Below are 12,589 nucleotides of genomic sequence, written 5' to 3'. Positions count from 1 at the left end.
TTACTCAGTGCTCATCATGATAGGTGTACTCTTAATCCCATTCCCGTTTCACCCATTTCACCCCCCACCTACTCACCTCCACTCTGGTATCCATCTGTTTTTTCTCCATAGTTAAGTGTGTGTTTGGATTAGATTATTTGGGGGGGGGGGTGGTTAGTGTTGAGTTGTATAAATTCTTTATATAATTGGATACTGATCTTTTATTGGATATGTCATTTGCAAATATCTTCTCTTATTCAGTAGATTGTCTTTTAGTTTTATTGATTGCTTCCCTTTTTTGCTGTGCAGAAGCTTATTATTTTGATGTAGTCAGATGAAACTTTTTTTTTTTAATGGGTAAAGATCGCAGATTTACGAAAGTAACAGCATTATCTAGTGGCCACATATAGTATATTGTGCTTCAGAAAATGCAGGGGTATTTAAAAAGCACCCATGTAAGATTTGTGAAATTTAACCAAATGCTAAGTTGTAAAGCAGATGTCAAGTTTCATAGCACCGGTAGCATGTTTGTTACATTCCCTGGCTCCAGTGCAGAACAGGAAGATGGTTAAATATCCAATAAGTTTGGAAAGTAAGAAACATCTTTAAAGAACTCCTAGGTAAAAGAAAACATAGTAGAAATTAGAAAATATTTATGATGAGGGCGCCTGGGTGGCTCAGTCGGTTAAGCATCTGCCTTCGGCTCAGGTCATGATCTCAGGGTCCTGGGATCGAGTCCCGCGTTGGGCTCCCCACCCAGCAGGGACTCTGCTTCTCCCTTTGCCTCTCCCCCCACTTGTTCTCTCAATCTTGCTCTCATGCTCTCTCAAATAAATAAATAAAATCTTTAAAAATAAATAAAGAGCATGAAAGAAAGGTACAGTATTAACAAGAATATGAATTTGCTGTTCCTCTTGGCTCCGTATTCATCTTCATTTGTCTAGAGCCCACCTCGGGCTCCCTGCTCAACGGGTCTGCTTCTCCCTCTCCTTCTGCCCCTCCCCCTGCTTATGTGCACACACACACACACACACGTGCGTTCTCTCTCTCTTTCAAGTAAAAACTTAAAGAAAATAGGATTGAATTAAACTTAATGTATTAATGTTTAGAGAGAAATTTATAGTCTCAAGTGTTAGAAAAGAAAGTGATTAATAAAGTAAATCAAACTTAAGCTCAAGAAAAGATTTTAACATAAACCCATGGATAATGAAAGAAGAGAAATAATAGGAAGACAAATTAATAAGAAATAGAATATACAATAGAGAGTGAATAAAAATACAGAAAATGAAAAGACAGTAAAGAAAATCAGTGAAACCAAAAAGTTGGTTATTTGAATATACAAAAATATTTGACAGTTTTGTAAAACCAAGAAAAAAATGAAGCCACCAATAAATATTACTGGGAATGATAGAGGAGACATAATGACGATGCTACAGACATTAAAAATAAGGAAAATTAATAACTGCCAATAAATTTAAAAACTTTAGATGATACAGATAGACTCTTAGAAAAATATAAATTGCCATAACTGACTTAAGAATTAGACATGAATAGTTAGTCCCATACCTATGAAATAAGTTAATATTGGACATATATATTGATAAAGAATAGTCCAGGCCCATAGAATTTTACTGGCAAGTTCTAGCAACATATAAGGAACAAATTAATAGTAACAATTTTATACGAACTCTAGAAGAGGGAACAGTCACCAAACCTTGTTATGAGGGTAGCATAATAATAACCCTAAAACTTGTAATGGGCTATAATTTATCTCAATTAAATGAATAGAAAAATCTTAAAATACTAGCAAGTTGAATTCAGCAGTGTATAAAAAAAGATAACATTATGACCAGTTGGATTTATTCCAGGAGTTTAAGGCTGGCTTCAGTTGAGGAAAAAATATATTTATAATGTTCTGTAATAACAGATTAAAGGATAAAACTATGATTATCTCAATAAATGCAGAAAAAGCCTTTGTTAAAATTAAATATTCATTCTTTTTAGAAAAGCTTAGTGAATTAGGAATAGAAGATAGCATGATAAAATGAATTTACTGTAGGAAACATACTTCATGGTAAAAAATTGAAAGCATTTCCTTTATGATTAGGAGTAAGTCAAGGGAGCCTGTCATCATCACTTCTGTTCAACATTTTACTGTTAATGATGCATAAATCAAGAAAAAAGATAAGATGTAGAAGGATTTGAAAGAAGAAATTAAACAGTCATTATACATATAATATGGTAATCTACATAGAAAGCAAACAAAGTCTGTAGCTAATCTCTCGGGGTTAATAAGGGTTTAAGGGCTGCTGGATATAAAGTCAGTGTACAAAAACCAACTATTTCTGTGTACCCATCACACTTTGAAAATGCAACTTTAAAAAAATACTATTTATAGTAGTATCAAAAATATACAGTAACTGACAAACACAAGTTGTACAACACATTTTTAATGAAAATTGTAAAACTACTGAAAACTATGCTTAAATTCCATGCCAATAAAAAATATTGACAGGCTTTTTTGTTGTATTTTTTTTCTAAAATTTTTATGGAAGAATAAAAGTTTATATGTAGGCAAGACACTCTTGAAAAACAAAACGTAAAAAAAGAAGAAAAACAAGACATGTATTGGGGGAGGGAGTATTTGCCTTAGTTTATATCAAAACTTATAAAGCCAGGGGCGCCTGGGTGGCTCAGTTGGTTAAGCGACTGCCTTCGGCTCAGGTCATGATCCTGGAGTCCCGGGATCGAGTCCCGCATCGGGCTCCCTGCTCGGCAGGGAGTCTGCTTCTCCCTCTGACCCTCTTCCCTCTCATGCTCTCTGTCTCTCATTCTCTCTGTCTCAAATAAATAAATAAAATCTTTAAAAAAAACAACTTATAAAGCCATAGTTACTAAAACAGTATGCTATTGGCACAGGGATGGATTAGCAAATTTAGCAGGATAGACTCCAGAAACAGACCTAGGCATACTTTGGAAACTTGATGTATGACAGAATTGGCTCTTCTTTGTAGATTATTGGAGAAAGGATGGACTTTTCAATACATGATACTTGGACAGTTGGTTCTATAGGAGAGGGAATAAATTTTGTTTTTTACTTGATACCATTTACAATAATATCTTCTGTGGATTAACAACTTGAATTTATTCATATAACAAATAATTTACTGAGGACGTGTTCTGTGGTTCTTTTTACCTCATCTATGTATTTTAAAGATACCTTTTTTTAATCTACTCAATTATTAACAAAAGCACCAAAAAAAAAAAAAAATGGCCAGAAGAATAGGGAAAAAACCGGGATAACGTAAGGTGTTGGTACTAGTCTTTCCCACCTGAACACACCTGAAGTATACAAAACACTGCAGACTAGTAGTCGTTCATTGTGGCAGTATATTTCAACTGGAAGGCCTACATTCTGAAATAAGAATTGGGGGAAATTGGTGGGTGTTGAATATAATTTTTAAAAGCCCCTCCTCACATTTCTCTCCCACTATCTGGAAAATCATTTGTGTCAAGTCGTCAAAACCAAAGGAAGAGAAAGTTGCAAAAGAGAATTATTTGTAAATATGTTATAAAATGATCCAGGAGAAAAGGAGGACATAAAGAATTTAATCAAAGAAAGCGATCTGTAAATTTAGTGAAATCAGCATTTCCATTCACTGGGGACAGCAAGTATAATTTGAAGTAAAAGAATGTGGTTATTCCAGAGTTTGCTGGGGAAAGGTAAAGAAGAAAAGGGAAAAGACTAGTGGAAAAGGAAGAGGTAGAGGGTTGCTGCCAGAGGATGGAGGTAGGTCCCAGAGGGGTTAGGATCAGTAGTTAAGAACATTTTAAGATTGAGTTAATTTATTCTCAGTGAAGTGGGGAGATGGGACCTGCTGAGGTAAGTATGTGATCAGGATTTAATGAGCTAAATCATTGTGGATTATGAACATTAGGGCATAGTTGAAGGAAGCATGACTTTATTGGGAATTGAGTTGTTTTGTTTTTATTAACTTCTTCAAGTATTTCTCAGCATCTTGGTAGCAGATAAACAATGGTGGTGCGGAACCAGCATTGAGGATAAGGCTGACTGATACAAGTCTAAGGGGTTCTAAGATTCAACAGAAGACGTTGTTAAAATGGTGAGCCATAGTCCAGGCCATTTAGGAAGTCAAATATTGCCAAGTGGGGGATAATTAAGTGGGAGTGCAGAAGGGAATTAAAGAATTGAGAGGATACATTGAGGGTAAAGATCACATGTGAATATGGGTCAGGAGGAAGCTATGACTTCTATGGTCACAAAGGCAGAGCACTGAATATAGAAGCTGAGATAAAGTTTTGAGGCTACTGATAATCAGTGGGCCTCATGTGAATTTAAAGGCAGTGCAATTGTCAGATGAAAGAAAGGTAAACGATGATGTCAGTGCATTCAAATTAGGAACAGTAACCTAGAAGTAGTCTTAATGTTTGAATTAGAATATTTGTAAATAATTTCTAGCCTGAAGCCAGGAAAACTTCCCAGCTTGGTGAAATGTGGGAGATGGTTTCTGCAGGGTGTTACACAGGGACGGGGATTTTCTGGGCATCCACTGCTGCTTGGATCGTATTTAGATGTAGTAGAAGAGTTCTTATAGGTATGTCTGATGAAAGGGTGGTTAATTGGGATGTAGAAAAATGGAATCTCTAGGTAAGCTCTCTGTTTTAGAGCTTTCAAGTACAGGATGAGTAACATAATGCTTGACCTGTTCTGAGCATTTATAAATACAATATTTGGGTTAGCATATTAATTAGACTATAATATTTTTGAGATTGTAGTTTAATTGTCAAAGGCCACGAAAGATTCGCTACTGAGAATTCTACATATGAAGGTCATATACTGTGACCTTAGTGAAGTTAATGTCTTCTTATTTTTAGTCCTATCATGATACCTTAGTCTTCAAAACTCTTAGTTATTTTGAGAGAAGTATTAGCCGAAATATTTTGTGAAGAGATGATACACTGAAACCTTTAAAAAGAAAAAAACACAAACTGTCAGCTGCCAGGGATTTTTAAGAGCAGCCATCACAGAATGCCAGTTACACTGGGACGAGCTAACGTTTGCCGACACCAGGAAGCCATTGTGACCTACATTATTGATCAAGTGGCTTTCGCAACTAAGGTTTACTGGCGCTGAATCTTAGAGGACTGAAAAGCTGAAGTAAATTGAGATAGGAAGTCAGTAAGAAATACACGGTTAGCATTGCCTGATTGGCCAAGGAATAGGTAGAAGTGACGGACGGGAAGAGAAGAGCAGCCAGAGAGGAAAACTGGAGGAGAGAAAACTCTGTGCAGCATTGTGCTGTATGCCCAGGGTCAGTGGAAGAGCACGATAGTAGAAGGCCATCTGATCCTGTAACTTCCAGAATACATCCAGTAAAACCAGAAGAGATACATGTGCACTAACCCTAAGAGGGGAAATGACTTGTGTCCTCTAGAAAAGGGTGTTTCAGGAATTTTAATATAAGTTTATAATAGATTATATCTAGGGCGCCTGGGTGGCTCAGTCGTTAAGCGTCTGCCTTTGGCTCAGGTCATGATCCTGGAGTCCCAGGATCGAGTCCCGTATCGGGCTCCCTGCTCGGTGGGAAGCCTGCTTCTCCCTCTCCCACTCCCCCTGCTTGTGTTCCCTCTCTCGCTGTGTCTCTCTGTCAAATAAGTAAATAAAATCTTAAAAAAAAGAGAGATTATATCTAATATATAAAGCTAATTACATTCTTTGGTGTTTCCTATTTCAGTGTATTTTTATGAGCTTTGTATCCATGATTTCCTCTGTCCACACTTAGAATATGTTAGCTATGACATCTGTAAAAAAAAAAAACAAGTTTAATTATAGTTCACCTCTGGTTTTTCACCCTTAACTTGTTAATGCTATCTCTAACTTTCTAAAATTATTCTTCCAAAAGAACAACCAATTTTATGAATCTTTCAGAAACTGAACAAAATGTTTCTTTTCTGCTACTTCTTTTTTCTCCATCTCCTCTTTTCCCATTCCAGGCAAAAATAGTAGTTCACTCTTTCCTACCCTACTTCTTAATCTTGTTACAAATACTTTACATGGGGAAAAATGAAATAGCCTGAAAGGATAAAAAAATACTATGAAACGGTTAAAAAGATGAGTGTACAGTAGAAAGTAAGTTTCCCTCCTACCTGACTCCCCTGCCGACCCACCCCCACCATTTTTCCTCCACAGAGTGATAACTACTTGGAGAGACTCACCGTAAAAACCAAACAAAAGGGGTGCCTGGGTGGCACATTCCTTAAGCGTCTGCTCAGGTCATGATCCCAGGGTCCTGGGTTGGGCTCCCTGCTCAGCGGGAAGCCTGCTTCTCCCTCTCCCACTCCCCATGCTTGTGTTCCCTCTCTCGCTGTGTCTCTCTCTGTCAAATAAATGAATAGAATCTTTAAAAATAAATAAAAATAAATAAAAACCAAACAAAAGTTGGTAACTAGAAAATACAATTGTCACTGAGCTGTGAATGATAAAGCAATGCGTGAACATAAGCGGTTTTTAGAGTACAATCATAATTTTGTTTTTCCTGGTAAAACATTTTAGAAACGGGCTCAGTTAAAGGTGTCAAAGCTAAAAACAGTTGAATAACTTCTGGAACACAGTTTGGTGTTGGTATGATGTGTTTTGGGGTACTTTCTTTTTGTTTATTTGTTTATTAAACATGTTCTGCTCTCCCAAATGAGGAATATTAGTGTTTCAGCAGAACATGAGCTCTGGAATTAGACAGATCAGGGTTTGAACTCTGGAAATGCCAATTCCTAGCTTGTAATCTTGGCAGTTCTTTTGATTTCTTTGACCCTTGGGTTCCTCATCTGAGAAATGAGCATAATAATAGCTACTTCTCAGGATGATTTTAAGGGCTGATTGTAAAAAAAAAATGAGTTTTGCCCAATAAATATTAATTTCTTTTTTCTATCAATGTTTTTTTTTTTCTAAAGATTTTATTTATTTGAGACAGAGAGAATGAGAGAGAGAGAGAGCACATGAGAGGGGGGAGGGTCAGAGGGAGAAGCAGACTCCCTGCCGAGCAGGGAGCCCGATGCGGGACTTGATCCAGGGACTCCAGGATCATGACCTGAGCCGAAGGCAGTCGCCTAACCAACTGAGCCACCCAGGCGCCCTCTGTCAATGTTGTCAATGCAACTTGAAGACATTGTTAAATGGGACTGCTTTTATGGGGAAAAGATTTTAGGTAAATTTTACCACAGCATTTTCTAGCTCTATACTTGTTATTTAGGAAATCCCAGACATAAAAGGCTGTTACTATTTAAAGCAAGAGGCAGTTGTGGCCTGGAGTAAAAAAATTTTTTTTAAAGATGTTACTTATTTATTTGACAGAGAGAGACAGCGAGAGAGGGAACATAAGCAGGAGGAGTGGGAGAGGGAGGAGCAGGCTTCCTGCCAAGCAGGGAGCCCGACACGGGGCTCAGTCCCAGGGCCCTGGGATCATTACCTGAGCTAAAGGCAGATGCTTAACGACTGAGCCACCCAGGCGCCCCCTGGAGTAAAATTTTAAGAGCAGGTAGCTAGTGGGGGAGAAATCAGTGTTTCCAACTTGGCGCTATTGATATTTGGGGCCAGATAATTGGGGAAGGGCAGGCTATGCTGTGCCTTTAAGAATGTTCAGCAGCATCCTTGTCTCTTTGACTAGATACCAGTAGCATCCCATCCCCCCAGGTTGTGACAGCCAAAACTATTCCCAGACCTTGTCCTATGTCCCCTGGGGGGGCAAAAATCACCCCTGGTTGAAAACCAATGTTCCATCAAAAACTAATGATGTAATGTATGGTGATTTTTTTTTAATATTTAAGGACCTCAAAAAAAAAAAAAACAGTGTTTTACAGCATAGCCTAAAAAGAACACATGTGGGATGGCTTCACATTTATAGAAGCATAATGAAAAAGAAGAGTAAATTGATGTTATTACAGATACTAAAATAGGATACCTTTCATAGCTGACACACAAAAGATTTAAAGTCAGCAAAAGAAGATATTTACAAGAAAGATGAAAGAACCTTGGAAAGGCTATTTTATCCATTGCTTCAGTAATTTTACAGGAGATAGCTAAGGAGGAAAACAATGTGGTTCATAGCACTTTTTTAAAAATGCTACGTTATAAGGATATGATTTATCCACATTTATCCTAATCCTCCAACCAATCTCTAACTGTAATGCTGTGTGATACGGATTTCATTTAAAGCAGCAGTACCCCCTGACAAGAACAAGATCTTATAGAATCAAAGTATTTTAGGGGGTGCCTAGCTGGCTCAGTTGGTGGAGTACGCACCTCTTGATCTCAGGGTTGTGAGTTCAAGCCCTACGTTGGGCGTAGAGCCTACTTTAAAAATATGTAAAATAAAGTATTTTTTTAAGTATTTTAGGAAAATGTAACAACAAAAATTTTGGTCTTTATTTCTAAAAATGCTCACTTAATTGAAATTTGAATGTGTTTTCTGTAGATTTTTGAAGACTCTTTAGTGGTCACAAACTCCCATCTTATAATTGGGGACAGTAGGGTCATGTGGGTTAGTGGATGGGCTCTGGAGTTGGGTTGCCTGCATGTGTATGTTGTCTTTTCCATTTGCTAACTTCAACCGAAGGCAAATTATTTCATCTGAGCTAAACTTTTAATTTCCTTTTTTTCAGTGGGGAAAAACTGTACCTACCTCATAAGCTCACTCAGGGGATTCAGTGAGTTAATCCATTTTCCGTATTTTGGCATGATAGTTGGCACGTTCAGCAAGTGTTTATAACCATTTTTTAAAATTTTAATCAAAAGCTTTGTTGCATTGGTAAAGCTCATAGGTTTAAAGCTAGTTTGCCCAGCTCTAAAAATATATGTAAGTATATTTCTAATTTAGAGTTATTTTTACTATCTCTGGTTGCCTAGTCCCAGGAATTGGCTTTAACTAAAAAGGACAACATCTCAGAACAATTTGAGATTTGATAGCTATGGGCATCTGATGTCAATAACTGGGTAATTTGAAAGAAGTAAGGCACCTGTTTTCAGAAACTTGTTTTAAGGGAAGAAACTCCCATTTGTCCATTTTTTGATACGCTTAACTCCTCTGTCTTCCATTTTGAGGTTTCATCTCCACCTGTCATGATAATTCTACCAGGAAAGAGATCGAGTTGGACCCTGGAGTCTCAGTGGAGCAATAGAAGGCCCTATATGTATCTCTTCAGTCATGTACCTTATATTTTCCATTTCCTAGGAGCTGGTTTAAATTGCTGTGATTTCTGTGGAGTTGGACACTCAGATCTACCCGAGGGCTTACACTGGGGAAAGATGAGATCAAGGGGCCTAGAATTTCCCTGGAAAATTCTTCTATGTCTAGTCATCACTGTTTAGACTTCACAGATCATCCATCTCTTTTGGAGTGCCAGTACGTAAATATCAAACTGAAGGAAGTTGCTTGTTTTTTCGTTCTAGGCAGAAAAATTAATGAAACAGATTGGTGTGAAAAATGTGAAGCTTTCAGAATATGAAATGAGTATTGCTGCTCATCTAGTAGACCCTCTTAACATGCATGTACGTATCTTTAATCTTATTTAAGATTTTTTTGGTTTAGCACTTAGTGTCAGGGCTCCTGAAGACAACCAGGTTTGATGATTTTCTAAGAGGAATCACAGGAGTCCGCATAGCTTTGCTCACAGATACGATTTAGTACAGAAAAGGGATACAGGGCAAAATCAGCAAGGAAAGAGGGGCCTGGGATGAAGTCTGGAGGAAATCAGCCCAGGCTTCCGGAGTGTTCCCCAGTGAAGTCACACTCCTTCAACCACAAGTTGTGAGAACACATGTAAAGTGCTGTCCACCAGGGAAGCTCCTTAGTGCCCACGGTTTTAATTGGAGCTAGTCACATAGACCACTTCCTAACATCTCCCCAAATTCTAGACTTTCAGAGGGAAATCGGATTTCCCCACCATAAACCATTTTGTTTACACAAACAGTTGAGGCACAGTGAGGTGTTCTTACTGGGGAGTGGTGGGAATTCTCCTGAAATCTAAGCTCCCATACTCCAGCCAGGGGCCAGCCCCGCAGGCAGGCCTTTCTAAGGACAACAGTCTGGAGCCTGCTGTTTTAACTTTTCTTGGCATACACCTGTTTAGATAAACTTGTACTTTAATTCACCTTTATGGCATATAAAAAGTCCTGCTTTAAGTTATATGGATATTTGATTCGGAGTTTAAGTGTAGATTTTCATGATAAGGTATGGTAGACAACACAAGCTTCTAAATCCCAGTTTTTCCATTCATGGCCTTGGCAAATTATTTCCTCTTTGACTGTCAGTTCCCTCCTGTATAATCCAGGGACCCTGTATACCTACTCTACCTACTTCAAAAGGATTATTTGAACATCAGATTAGTGTAATTTTTTTATAACTGATTTTATTTGGGGGGAAATTTTTAAAAACATAATAAACTAAATTAGATTATACTAATCTGAACATCAGATTAGTATAATTTTTTTATTAGTGTAATTTTTTAGAGTTTATAAACTCTAAAATCCCGTGTATTTTATAACAACAAGTGTAAATGAATTTTGTACAACAGATACAAATAAATAGAATAAATGATATTCCTATCTCTAAATCTGGAAAATGAAAGTCTGTAATGTCTTTTAGTATCTGTGTGCGCAGAGAGATACATGTCCCCAGAAGTAATCCTCCATTTGAATTCGATTTATAAATTTATAGTGAGACTTTCTTGGCCTTACCAGCATTCACTTTTGAGTAAGGCTGTATCAATAGACTCTGTTTTTTGTTATAGCTACAGTGGAAGTAGGTGGTGATTTTTTTCAGATTTGGCTATGGCTTTTCATTTTTTTTTTTCAAGTTGTAGGGAAAGTAAATCACTTGTAAATAATTGCTTCTGACTCACCCCATCTCCAGCCCCTTTACTCTGTCAGGTTAGAGCTAGGTTGATGTTTTTTACTTAGGTCTTTTTCAGTTGGTTTATTCTCCCCTCCACCCCTCACCCCCCAGATTTTTTAAGTTGAGTCAGAAGGCTTTAAAATACACAAGCTGTGTTTATTTTGAAAGTATATATCTCCTATTTGCTACTTATAAAGATAAAAGTTTTGGCACAGTTCTACTTAAGATTAATAAAATTCAAAAGTCCAGTTTTGTGTGACTTTATTTCTAAAACCTATTTCTGTTATATTTGACAGTATCCTGTATGAATTAGGGGCATTCCTGGTATGAGTGACTGGTATGAATTAGGGGCTCTTCCCCATCAGCCAGTGCTGACTTAGCTGTTTGAATTGGTTCTCAATCTTCTTGGCAGAGTATCTCCTCCTCATAAATGGAGTGAATTCAGTTTATTAGATCCCTGTAGAGTTCTGAGTGCTGGGCCTAGTGCTTTTTTTTTTTTTTAATAGTAGTTGACTATTAAGTTCCTTTTTGTAATTTCATAGTTGTTAGGAATTTCATTATTGCTATGAAAAGTCTTTACTCACATTATATGTTAATCTTTTATTTACGGATAATTATCAGATTAAAGTTTGCCATTTTGGGGGGATTTTTTTTACTTCATTGAGTATACATAAATTGTAAAATCCATGTCGACCTTACCTTTCACCAGGTTACTTGGAGTGATATAGCAGGTTTAGATGATGTCATTACGGATCTGAAAGACACGGTCATCTTACCCATCAAAAAGAAGCATTTGTTTGAAAATTCCAGGCTTCTGCAGCCTCCAAAGGGTATGGTACAAGTTTCTATTCACTAAAGTATTAAAAATGTAGGAAACACTGAAACTTTCTGCCATTATAGAACTGGTATTTTTGAGGGTGGATTTTCAAGAGAAAACTGAGATCAAGTGTGCTGTTTTATAAATAGTAGTTTTAAAATATTTGCTCATTCTTCGGCTTCCCAAATTTCAGTAAAATTTTTTCCCTATAATTACATGTCAAAACAATCCCTTTATTTCAAACTCATTTTTACGACTTCCAAGTAAATAAAAATTTGGGAAATTGAGGTTAAAAAATCCAAAGTCATGATACGGGTTCTTTTGTTTTCAAAGTAAGACTTCTTTTTGTTGTTTCACAATTTAGTAATTTTTTTTCCTCTTAGTAATCGTAATTATTTTGGGATTGCAGTGGTGTTTCAGAGGAAATACTGAAGTACCGATGAACTAGAAATTAAATGCTACTTATTTTTAAGGGGAACTTCTTTATCCCTATTTAGTAATCACTTTGAAAGCCCTGGAACTCAAGAATTGGAAATGCTTATTTAAAAAAAAAGGAAAAAGGAAATGTTTATAACTCCATCCTTAAATGTAGTACTTCTGTTCTTGTCCATTCAAATATTAATCATGTTTAAATATTAATCATGTTTAAGTGTTGTTCAGGGTGATTCAGATGGAGCCTAGAGGATAATTGGCAGTGAGATGAATAGAGGTGTGTTACCACAGCTTTCAGATACAGACGCTACAGTGGAGCTTGATTTACAGCTACTCTTCTTTGTATGCCCAACACTAGACAGGTTTGCTTTTCTGTTGCTAGTCAAGGCCGAAATCAAATTATTAGACACATACATTTTTTTAAAAAAATAGGATCTGTAGAAATACCAAAATA

At 36.9% G+C, this 12,589-nt stretch overlaps 1 protein-coding gene across 3 annotated transcripts in view; it reads left to right on the top strand.

Moving 5' to 3' along the window:
- ATAD1 (ATPase family AAA domain containing 1) overlaps positions 1 to 12,589 on the top strand; it is a 53,840-nt gene that overhangs the window by 7,260 nt on the left and 33,991 nt on the right. For all 3 annotated transcript variants that reach the window (XM_021696092.1, XM_021696090.1, XM_021696091.1), the window contains 2 exons: positions 9,443 to 9,541; positions 11,596 to 11,716. In XM_021696092.1, the coding sequence (XP_021551767.1) occupies positions 9,443 to 9,541; positions 11,596 to 11,716 (220 nt within the window). The remainder of the gene's footprint in view (positions 1 to 9,442; positions 9,542 to 11,595; positions 11,717 to 12,589) is intronic.

The sequence above is a fragment of the Neomonachus schauinslandi genome, chromosome 6, assembly GCF_002201575.2.
Source record: "Neomonachus schauinslandi chromosome 6, ASM220157v2, whole genome shotgun sequence".
Classification (NCBI taxonomy): domain Eukaryota; kingdom Metazoa; phylum Chordata; class Mammalia; order Carnivora; family Phocidae; genus Neomonachus; species Neomonachus schauinslandi.
The sequence above is the reverse complement of the archived record's forward strand: the minus strand, read 5'-3'. Positions and strand labels throughout refer to the sequence as shown.